The sequence below is a fragment of the Telopea speciosissima genome, chromosome 10 (genome assembly GCF_018873765.1).
Source record: "Telopea speciosissima isolate NSW1024214 ecotype Mountain lineage chromosome 10, Tspe_v1, whole genome shotgun sequence".
Classification (NCBI taxonomy): Eukaryota; Viridiplantae; Streptophyta; class Magnoliopsida; order Proteales; family Proteaceae; genus Telopea; species Telopea speciosissima.
Window position 1 is genome coordinate 8,162,023 of NC_057925.1, and position 11,840 is coordinate 8,173,862.

The following is an 11,840-nucleotide window of genomic DNA, read 5'->3' on the forward strand; positions in this document are numbered from 1 at the left end:
TACTTCAAGGCTCAGTAACTTGTGTGAAGATTTCTATGGATATTATATATAAATCCCAAGTTTCGATTATTTGTTTTGAAGAAATGGAGGTATACACACTAGAGATCGGCTGTGTCGTTTTCTCAATATAAGTAATTCTTGAATGTTTTATTCATATAAGATAAAATATAATTGACATTTATTTATTTCTTGAGTCGTGTAATTTCACTAAAAAAATTTGGGTTGCAGGATTATTTGGATTACACCCCGAACAGTGACGACCACCTCCGAGTTTTCTCATGTTAAGAAAAACAATGCCCAGAATGACGATTTGCAGAAGAAAACAAAAAATAGAGAAGACACACAACACCAGAGATTTACGTGGTTCACCCCTAAGATGGGAAGCTACATCCACGGCTGAGCAATAGAACAGATTTCACTATCTTTTGGAAATGTTAGAAAACCTTTCATCTAGCCCTCCCAAAGATAAGAACATTATATAGAGAAGCCCTAACCCGAGAAAGTACAGAAATGCCCCCTAGATCCAAAAATGCCAAACCAAACAGGATCGGACCAAAATATAACATATATCCAAAAAATATATTGTTTCAAAGATCTCGACGAGCCCAACACAACCATCAATTATTTAGTTGAAAAAGAAGTTCATTATTTCAGGTACTTCTATTACAGTTTACTACATTTGAGATGCATCATATCCAATGTGTGTCTAACTATTGTTCCTATAACCCCTATATTATTTTAAGCAATACAATCGTTGGGTTAATATATGATATGGATCTTTACAATTATTTTTCCCACTCTTCAGATTTAATTTCCTCTTGTCCCATGCCATCCTGTATGGACTACCTTGAGCTATCTCAATCACTTAATCCAATCATCATTTGTGATGGGAGCTTTGCCAAAGAATCTGGTAAGGCTCGTTGTGCTTTTGTTATATTATTTGATAAGAATTTTGTGCTTGCATCCATAGATTTTGGATATGCAGGATGTGAGCAAGAGGCAAAAGCAAGGTGATTATCCTAAGGATTTCAAAGACCAAAGTCATTGGGAGTGACAACCATAGATGTTTGAACCGACTGTTAAGAGCTAGTTGGTTGGTTGGATCATTGCTAGACCTTTTAATGGCCGAGGGATTTATGTCTAATCATGGGTATGTGACGGACTAACTAAGTTTCCTTTCAAGGGATTATCAATAACTGTTGGAATTTTTATTGTTTTAATATTAAAGATTCAAAATTTGTTTGGCTTTTCTGTTGAGTGTATCTGTTGGAGACACTCCTTAATTGTGTCTCTTCTTCTACTATATAAGGAGAGGTGGACTTGTCTTTTTTTACGAACATCTTTGAAAGCAATTTCAATTTCTGTTTCTTCTCTACCATAGTCTGTCAATGTTAATGAGTTAATGAGTATAGCCTTATGAATTCTCTACGTAATCACATTTGGTACTGCAACCTATGTGAATTGAGAGTAGTTTTATCTTGGAGGTATAGGTGCATGGTCAACTCGGACTGTAGAATTGAGGTATCTAAAAACCTTAAGGAGAGCACCGTTTGGTGTGACTCAACTCTATCGTTTACTGTTCGAGCATCACAAGATGATGTGTATTGGTGTACTTCTTTCGACAAGGATATTTCTAGGGCTGCAACAGGGTTGGGTTGGGTCGGACTTTTTAAAACCCTAGCCCAACCCTGAGTCCCCTTAGCTGCCTAGACCTTCCTTGACCCTGACTCAGGGCCTAAAAACTCTAACCCTAACCCTAACGGACCAAGCCCAGCCCAAGCCCGCCCTGATTGGCCCTGATTGGGTAGGGCTTGGCCTATTGACCCTGACCTTGACCCTGGCCCTGACCCTGACCCTAGACTATATGCTTTCATTGTATAGAGTACAAACAGACTATATCTATAAGCCATGACCATGCATGCTTTCACACAAGCAGGTAGCATTCTCTCATTTTATGATATAAAGTTATAAATTTTTCATTATCAAATAACAATATGCATTACCTTCTAACTGGTATAGAAAAACAAATTTAATGAAAGTAAACCAAACTCCAACTGCTAATACTTTTATAATTATAACTATAACAATCAAATAATGAAAATTTCCAACAAAAAATGTTGTTGCTGTCAAATGAATGATCAACATAATAGCAAATACTAACAATGACACTCGTTCCAACTGCATATTTTATCCCATTATTCACGACAAAGCTAATTAATATCAAACCTACTTGTCAACAGTTAATAAGTAATCTAGTTTTCACATTAAAAAAGTTCCATCAATGTAATATCTCCAACAATAAACAAACATTTTAAGATAGATCGCATACAAAAGATGCCAAATTTTGACTCGACAATTCTTCAAATGGGAAAGACTAAAGAGTACTCCTTGAATGTGGAGATTTGCTTCTTTTTTATTTTGTTTTTTTTTTTTTTTTTTTGCACAAAATATTTTGCATCATGTTGGAATAATTGTCTCCATCTAAGAATTAATTAATTTGGTTTTTGCTTTGCATTGTGATGTTGCTTTGCATTTGTACTTAAGAGGTCAAATTTCTTTTTGTGTTCCCCTCAGACCTCTAATACTTCTCAGTCACTCACTCTCTCAGCCTTTTATTTGTTCAATGAATTTACACATTAATCCTTCCTAATCCTGATTATAGATTATATAATATATATAATGTACTTAAAAGTCTAATTTATGAACCCTTGTCAGTTGTTATTTGTTACATTAATAATTTCTTATATAATATAATATCAGATTATCATTATGCATAATCAGGTTCAAAATCAGGGTCTAGATTAGGGTCATCATCAGGGCAAAGATCAGGGCCAAGATCAGGGTCAAAATCAGGGCAAAGATCAGGGTCAATATCAGGGTCAAAATTAGGGCCAAGATCAGGGCCAAGTTCAGGGTCAAGTTCAGGGTCAAAATCAGGGTCAAAATTAGGGCCAAACTCAGGGTAAAAAATCAGAGCAAAAAATCAGGGCCAAAATTAGGGTCGGGCTGAGCCCGAAGCCTCAACCCGAACCCAACCTGACCCTGACTCAGGGCCAGGCATTTCTGACCCTAACCCGCCCTCAGGGCTAGAAATCTTTAGCCCAGGCCCTATTAGGGCTCAGGGCGGGTTCGGGCCAACATGGCCAAACTTGCACCCCTAGATATTTCAATATCATACTACTTGCCATACTAATCAGATAAGTCTTATATTTACTGCTCGTTGCATTATATTTCTAGTCTTATACTTGCTGCCCATCTTATTATTTTCCAACAATAATGTACCTTGATTTACTGATTTATTAAGGGATTGTTAATACCTTACATAATATGAGGAGCAAAGATTTCATGTAAGCGGTACAATCTCTTACAACTACAAGTATAGAGAATCTAAGGGCTTTGATCCAAAGCTAGAAGCTTCGGTAAAAGGGTAAGTTTTTAACAAATAAAGTGGCGATAAGAGGGCAAGCGAAGCATCATTCTCATATCCGCACAAATATCTGACGTCACCGCCAAACTTGGTAAAAATAAAAAATCGACAAGATACTACACCCTCCAAGAGTCCCAATACATGATGGAGGCTGGCTTAGGTTCTCATACAAATACCATTTTTGTATGGGCCTGAGCCGCAAAGATGGAATCCAAGAGTGGGACCCACTTCTATTGGATTTCAACTGTGCAGCTCAGGCCTTACGAGCCATCAGACTATATAGTGTACATGCTCACCCAATTATCATGTGTTTCTCCTGCCTCGTCAAAGATTCGTTGGTTTTTGTTCCCACCAATGAATGCTTGGCCAATGCCCACGGAACCCCTTGTCGAGTTGTAAAATCATTTCTATGGATGGAAGGCTGCTGTCCGTAACTGGGTTGTCCAAAGAAGTTCTGAAAGGGCAACTGATTTGAGGCACCTTTTGCTATAAACTATGAGGGATAGGAATCTGCATGCAATACCAATGGTCGTTCTGAAAATAATATCATCTATGTGAAATATATGAAGGAAATTATGTCGTATTATAGGAAAGTTTCTCTCTCTTTCTCTCTCTTTCTATACCACACCAAGAATCAACTTGATCAGATGCTCTTAAATTTATGATGTATTTACACGTTTTCTTAAGGCTTCATTTATTTTCGAGTGAAAAAGTACATAATTTTTTTTTTTTTTTTTTGGAATTAAAATCTTTGGTGGTTCTTCACAATTTCTTGGAAGAATGCAGGGATCTAAGTGAAATTGGTCAATAAAGAAAAAGAAAATTTTCATTGGCCAATCCGACCCTGTTTTAAGTTATACTATAAAATATATATTGATATACTATATATATTATAAACTTCAAATATCACACATATTTTGTTATATAATATTATCATATATGAAGATAATAAGTGATAATATATTTTATTATAGTATTATTTTATGTAAAATTCATAATTTTTTCCCCGACCCAACCCCCAACTTAGTCCAGATCATGCATCGCTCCCTTCCCTCACTCCATGATCAGGGCCAATCAGGATCAGCTTGGCCCGACTAAGGGGACTCAGGATAAAAGCACAGCCCAACTTGACCCTTTTGTAGCCCTAATTCCTGCAGTGTAAGGCAGTAAACATAGGTGTACCACACCAGCAAGAATCAACTTGATTAGACACTCCATAACTTCATGATGTATATATGTGTTTTTTTTAGGCTTCATTTCCTTTCAAGTGAAAAATCATGTAAGAGAGATTTTTTTTTTGGGTGAAAACTCTTGATTCCCTACAATTCTTTCAAAGAATGCAGGGATAGTAGTTTTTTTTTTTTTTTTTAATAGAAAAGAAACAAAATATATTACTTTAGAACTGAATAATAAACAGTGCTTTTAGACTAAGCATATCTAGTTAGGTTGATAGTTAAAGCTATACAAAAAGAATCTCCTTGTTTGTCAAAACATATATCAGGGATAATTCATTCGAAGAATATAGGGATGTGATTGAAATTGTTTTATAAAAATAAAAAAAACTTTTGTAATCATGCTCTTGCAACTTAATTGAAAATCTAGCCTCATGGTGTAGTGTAACTTTCCAATTACAGGGCACATGAGTTTGATTTTGGATGACTAGTCCAATCAAAATTGGCTGCTACCCTTGACTCCAAGTAGGATGTCAAAAGAAGATTGGAAGGGGCATTGATTTCACTCTCTCTCTCTCTCTCTCTCTCTCTCTCTCTCTCAAATGTTTATCATGTTTCAAGTTTGGAGAAGGGGTGGGATGAGTCATTTGCATGTGCACATGCACACATTTGGTCTCTCAAATGTTTATCATGTTTCAAGTTTGGAGAAGGGGTGGGATGAGTCATTTGCATGTGCACATGCACACATTTGGCAACGATGAGTCATTATGTATATATATATATATATATATATATAACATGTTTCGTGAAAGTATGACATTTACCATTTTGCCATTTGACAGTGCATGGGTTTGTCTATGTGATAGAGGACTCAGATACATCCCAATAGCAAAATTTTAGTCCAAAATACACAAAGAAAGTTGCTCTAACCCTGATTCTAAGTTCTAGTAAAATTATCAAGATTGCATCAAATGAAGATGAATATAAAATACAAAATGGTGCATCTTTTGTAATTTTAGCTACTTCCTCATTCATTTTAAGATAAAATTGTATCAATGAGATGCTTGCATGGTCGTCTATCACATAGCCTTACCCATGTACTGCCATGTGGCAAATAGTGATGTGTTATACTTCACGAAACATATATAATTTATGTTAATGCCCCTTCGTGCACTCTCATTGGCCCTCGTGCTGGTGTAGACGCTACACGACTTGACAACAATAGCTTGCCCTATATATATAACGTCATTTCTTTCCAAGTGGAAATCACATGTTTTTTTGTGGAATCATCGATAGTTCTTGATACCTTCGGTTTGTTGCAGGAATGGGAATGAAATTCTTTAGATCAAGAAAAATGAAACTTTTGTAGTCATGATAGTATAACTTACTTAATTTTTTATGTAATATTTATTTATAATTAAAATTATTTTTATATTTGGTAATTATATTTTGCAATATATCTTTTATTTTTTTAGTCCAAAGAATTTGACTGCAAAATAAAACAAAATTTGAACAATCAAAATTAAAAGAAAAAATTATTATTATTATTATTACAATGATTACAAAAATTTCCATTTCCATTTTAATTTTAATAGAAATACCAGAAAAATAGTAAAAAGAAGAATAGTGGTCAGTCCATCTACTTAATTTGAATTTTGATTTCATTGATATTGCCTCATTTTTTTTATTTTTCTTCTCAAACTCGGCACTGTTGAATGTTACGTCTATTAAGTGTCAATCTCTCCACTCTAAACTGTACCATACTACACCATCAGGGAATTGGAGAGAATTTATATCCACCATAGAACAATAATTACATGCAAGAAACTTTCCCACACAACCTCAAACAGAAAAAAGACAATGCAGGAACTTGAAAACGCTGTAACCTAAGTCTTGTCAGGGGTCTTAATCCTTAACATGGGAATTATCAAACTTTGAATTGTAACAGACAAGTTTTGTTTTCGTGTGATGTATCTGTCAGTTTCAAACTTAAGTTGACTATTCAACCCTACCGTCCATAACAATCTTGATCCATTTTCTTAATTTCTTCTCTTGAACCAATCTTCTTGATCTCCATATATAGGCCATACTCCATAGCCCACCACACTCTCTCTTCTAAGATATACCTTCAAACAAACCCCCCTGGTCACTGTTATGACTTCATCATCTCCCCCATTTTTTGTTTCCAGTGATTGCTCTACTACTTGGTCTTCTCCTCAATCATTTCCTCCTCCTCCTCCTCCTCATCATGATCAATCTGAACTTCCTCCTCCTCCTGTCATCAGACCTTGCGGCGCTTGTAAGACCCTCCGTCGAGGATGCGTCCCAAGATGCGTTCTTGCACCATACTTTCCCCCAAACCAACCCCTCAAGTTCTTGGCTGTTCATAGAGTATTTGGAGCCAGTAACGTCGTCAAAATCTTGCAGGTACTACTTGTTAGGGTTTGATGTCTTGTATTCTGTTGTTTACATAAGTATGGTGTACGTATAGGGTTTTGCTATAAATTTGTAGCGAGGTCTTTTTTTCTTTGTTTTTTTGTTTTTTGTTTTTTTGATGGGTAGGGGGAGAATGTAGGATGTGATCCAGGAGACTTGAACTCAAGAGCTCCTGATAGCAATAGACCTTTACGCACCACTAACTACCAAGTGCGCTAGGCACTTGACCACGAGGTTCTTTCTCTATAATGCAATTTGAGAGAAGTGTGAGGATGAGTGATTGTAACCCTATTATCCATTGTGATTTCTAATTGTCGTGTGATTAATGTAGGAATTACCAGAGAGCCAAAAAGCTGATGCAGTGGATAGCTTGGTCTACGAGGCGGTGGCCAGGATTAAAGATCCAGTGCATGGATGTGCAGGTGAAGTTTGCAGATTGCAGAAGCTTGTGAGACAACTTCAGATGCAATTGGCTACTGCACAAGCCCAAGTTCTTAACACAGTATCATATCAACAAGAGAGCTTCTCATGTGATTATAACTCATTGATATGTACGGAGAAGGAAGCTGAAGCTCAACAAGAACCCTTACTGGATGATGACTTCATGTTGGGTACACCAAACTTCCAGATTTATGACTGCTTCTCATGTAACAATTCATTCTTTCCGTCCAATACCAATAATTAATTCTTGAGGGATTGAGAAACCAGTTGCTCTTAAGATTAAGGGCTTATGATCTTTGAGAAAAGCAAAAGTAACTACAAATTTAAATTGATTCTGATTTTTCATGTATGAGAACAATTCGTTGGAAGTGTTTGGTTTTATAGAATGATTTCCAAAACACCCACCCCCAACCCAATGATGAAGATAATGGATTTTATCATCAATTAACTTGAAGCTACATGGGATGTCTCTTTCACAGAACTAGCCAAATATGCTCTCAACTGTTGGATGAATAGACCAATCTCTGAGTTACTCTAAATGGCAGACAAATCCTCACCTACGCATGGTTTTCATTTTGTTTTTTTTCTCCTCTAGGGGAGAAGGGGGGGGGGGGGGTGGAGTGGAGGGGGAGAGGTTTCAATAGGAAATAATTTTAAGGGAAACAATTCTCTGAGTAAGCGGCGTAGGATAGGCCAGCGGTCTCTATCTCTAGCTCTTTCCTCTCAACCTCTATATATGAATTGTTGTGTCCCTTTCTTGTGTATCTGTTAAAACAAACACCAAACAAACACGAATAATAACAAAACAGCACAAAAATGACACAAAGATTTACTATGGTTCACACGCCAATTTGATGTGCTATGTGACGGGCTAATTAAGAATGCATTCCAATATGTCTAATCATGGCTATGTGACAGGCTAATTAAGTTTCCTTTCAAGGGATTATCAATAATTGTTGGATTTTTTTTATTGTTTTAATATTAAAGATTCAAAATTCGTTTGGCTTTTCTGTTGAGTACATCTTTTGGAGACACTCCTTGGTTGTGTCTCTTCTTCTACTATATTAGGAGATGAGGTCTTGTCCTTTTTTAACAACACTTTTAGAAACAATTTCAGTTTCTATTTCTTCTCTACCATAGTCTGTTAGTGTCAATGAGTTAATGAGTATAGCCTTATGAACTCTCTCCATAATCACATTTGGTACTGCAACCTATGTGAATTGAGAGTTGTTTTATCTTGGAAGTATAGGTGCATGGTCAACCTGGATTGTAGAATTGGGGCATCTAAAAATCTTTAAGGAGAGCATCGTTTGGTGCGATTCAACTCTATCGTCTACTGTTCAAATATCACGAGATGACGTGTATTAGTGTACTTCTTTCTACAAGATATTTTGGTATCATACTACTTTCCATACTAATTAGATAAGTCTTATACTTACTGTTTGTTATATATTATATTTCTAGTTTTATACTTTCTGCCCATTTTATTATTTTCCAACAATAATGTACCTTGATTTGCTGATTTATTAAGGGATTATTAATACCTTACATAATATGAGGAGCAAAGATTTCCTATAAGAGGTACATTCTCTTACAACTACAAATATAGAGAATCTACGAGCATTGATCCAAAACTAGAAGCTTCGGTAAAAGGGTAAGTTTTTAGCAAATAAAGTGGCGATAGGAGGGCAAGCGAAGCATCAATCTCATATCTGCACAAATATCTGGCTTCACCGCCAAACTTGGTAAAAATAAAAAGTCGACAAGATACTGCATCCTCCAAGAGTCCCAATATATGATAAAGACTGGCTCAGGTTCTCATACAAATACCATTTTCGTATGGGGGGCCTGAACCGCAAAGATGGAATCTAAGAGTGGGACCTATCTCTTTTGAATTCCAATTGTGCAGCTCAAGCCGTACGAGCCATCACAAAACATGCACACCCAATTATCATGTTTTTCTCCTGCCTATTCAAAGATTCGTTGGTTTTTGTTCCCACCAATGAATGCTTGGCCGTATGGTCAATTCTATAATTGATATTATTTTCCATTCATGTTCTCATAATCACCCCTGCATCCCTTGTTGAGTTGTAAAATCATTTCTATGGATGGAAGGCTGGTGTCCGTAACTAGGTTGTCCAAAGAAGTCCTGAAAGAGTGAATAATTATCACCTCCAATTTGCGAGCACCTCCAATTTGTCTAATAGGGGGAGTAGATCCCATCTTGGGCAGTATTTTCGGATAGGGGATAGGATGGTCATTTCCACCTTTATGTGCGGAATTGAAGGAATTGGAGGGGGCAGAGAATTGGAGGGGATAACGATTGATTTGAGGCCCCTTTTGTTCTAAACTATGGAGGAGAGGAATCTGCATGCAATACCAATGGTTGTTCTGAAAATGGTATCATCTATATGTGATATATGAAGAAAAGTACCCCGCATAATCGGAAAGTCTCTCTCTCTCTCTCTCTCTCTCTCTCTCTCTCTCTCTCTATAGGTGTATCACACCAAGAATCAACTTGATCAGACACTCTTAAATTCATGATGTATATACACGTTTTCTTAAGGCTTCGTTTATTTCCGAGCGAAAAAACATATAAAGTTTTTTTATTTTTTTTTTTTGTAATTGAAATTATTGGTGGTTCCTCACAATTTCTTGGAAGAATGCAGGGATGTGAGTGAAATTGGCCAATATAGAAAAAGAAAATTTTTGTAATCATGTTTTTGCAACCTACTTAATTAAAACTCTTGCCTTATGTGGTAGTTTAACTACCTTTTCAACTATGAGGCTCAAGACTTTGATTTTGGATAACTGGCCGGCCCAATAAAAAATGGCCGCTAACCTTTTCTCCAATTGCAAGTAGGATATCCAAAGAAGATCGGACGGGACATTGATTTGAGCAATTTGACTCCTCTACTTCCATCTGCCCGGTACTGTCATTCGCCCAACAGACACAGTAGGGCGGTGAAAAGACCGTCTTATCCCTGCCCGAGCATCTTGCCCGAGCGGGGGTAAGGCGGTCTTTACCACCTCGCTGTGTGTAGGGCGCACGACAGTACCTGACAGGTAGAAGTAGAGGAGTCGGATCCTTGATTTGAGGCCTCCAATCTCTCTCTCTCTCTCTCTCTCTCTCTCTCTCTCTCAAACACTCACAGATATTTGCACACACTACTCAAATGTTTATCATGTTTCTAGTTTGAAGAAGGGGTGGGACGAGTCATTATAGTGTAAGCACACACCTGGCTGCAATCCCCTCCCACATATTAGTGAAGTATAATAGTTAACTTTTTGCACTTGGCAGTACATGGGTTTGTTTATGTGATAGAGGACCTCACGGATCTTTATCCTCTCAGGTTCCCTACCCAATACAATTCGTCTGATTCCTCTCATAGGGGGGTAGAAATGACCACCTTATCTCCTGCCCGAGTGAGGTCCACCCCCCTCTTATTAGAGGCACTGGGGAACTGTACTGGATAGAGAACCTGAGAGGATAATTTTTCGGACCTTATATGCATCCCAATGGTCAAATTTTAGTCCAAAGTAAGCTAGGAAGATTGCTCAAACTTTGATTCTAAGTTTTAGTAAAATTATCAAAATGCCATCATATTGAGATGAATATAAAATACAAAATGACATCTTTTGTAATTTTAGCTACTTCCTCTACTCATTTTAAACTGAAATTGTACCAATGAGATGCTTGCATTGTCGTTTATCATGTAGACTGACCCATGTACTGTCATATGGCAAATAGTGAGTGTTCTACTTCACTAGGCATAGTGGTAGGAAGAAAACCCATATATATATGAATTCGCCCAAACACAGGAGTGTACAAAACTACCGCCTACCCCCCCCCCCCCCCCCAATGAAATAAAAAATCGCATCTATATTGATGCCCCTGCATGCGCTCTCATTGACCCTCATAGTAGTGCAGGCGTTGCACGACTAGACAACGAAAATCACATTTTTTTTATATATATCAAACTTCATTTCTTTCCAAGTGAAAATCACATGTTTTTTTGGAATCACTGGTAGTTCTTGATTGCTTCGTTTGTTGCAAGAAGGGGAATAAAATTGATTAGATAAAGAAAAATGAAACTTTTGTAATCATGATAGTATAACTTACTTAAAATGTATTTTATATTTGGTATTGTAATTTTTAATGTAATATTTTTTTTTTAATTTAAATTATTTTCATATTTGGTAATTATATTTTTCAACATTATTTCTATTCTTTTAGACCAAATAATTTGACTACAAATAAACTAAAATTTGAATAATCAAAATTAAAAGGCAAATCCCTTATTGTTATCACAATGATTAGAAAAGTTTTTTTCATTTAATTTTAATATAAATATCAGAAATGA

The 11,840-nt window shown here is 36.5% G+C and overlaps 1 protein-coding gene across 1 annotated transcript; it reads left to right on the plus strand.

Moving 5' to 3' along the window:
- The first annotated feature begins 837 nt into the window (after positions 1-837).
- On the plus strand, positions 838-7,750 carry LOC122643166 (LOB domain-containing protein 1-like). Its single transcript, XM_043836817.1, has 3 exons — positions 838-1,010; positions 6,789-7,026; positions 7,367-7,750. The coding sequence occupies exons 1-3, from the start codon at positions 838-840 to the stop codon at positions 7,718-7,720; spliced, it is 765 nt and encodes a 254-aa protein (XP_043692752.1). The 3' UTR covers positions 7,721-7,750.
- The last annotated feature ends 4,090 nt before the right edge of the window (positions 7,751-11,840 follow it).

What these genes read in the sequence shown, in the direction of transcription:
- LOC122643166 (XM_043836817.1), top strand. Translation starts at nt 838, where the DNA reads ATGGACTACCTTGAGCTATCTCAATCACTTAATCCAATCATCATTTGT. An exon ending in GAGCAAGAGGCAAAAGCAAG is followed by an intron (nt 1,011 to 6,788) that starts GTGATTATCCTA and finishes TTTTGTTTCCAG; the next exon opens with TGATTGCTCTACTACTTGGT. An exon ending in ACGTCGTCAAAATCTTGCAG is followed by an intron (nt 7,027 to 7,366) that starts GTACTACTTGTT and finishes TGATTAATGTAG; the next exon opens with GAATTACCAGAGAGCCAAAA.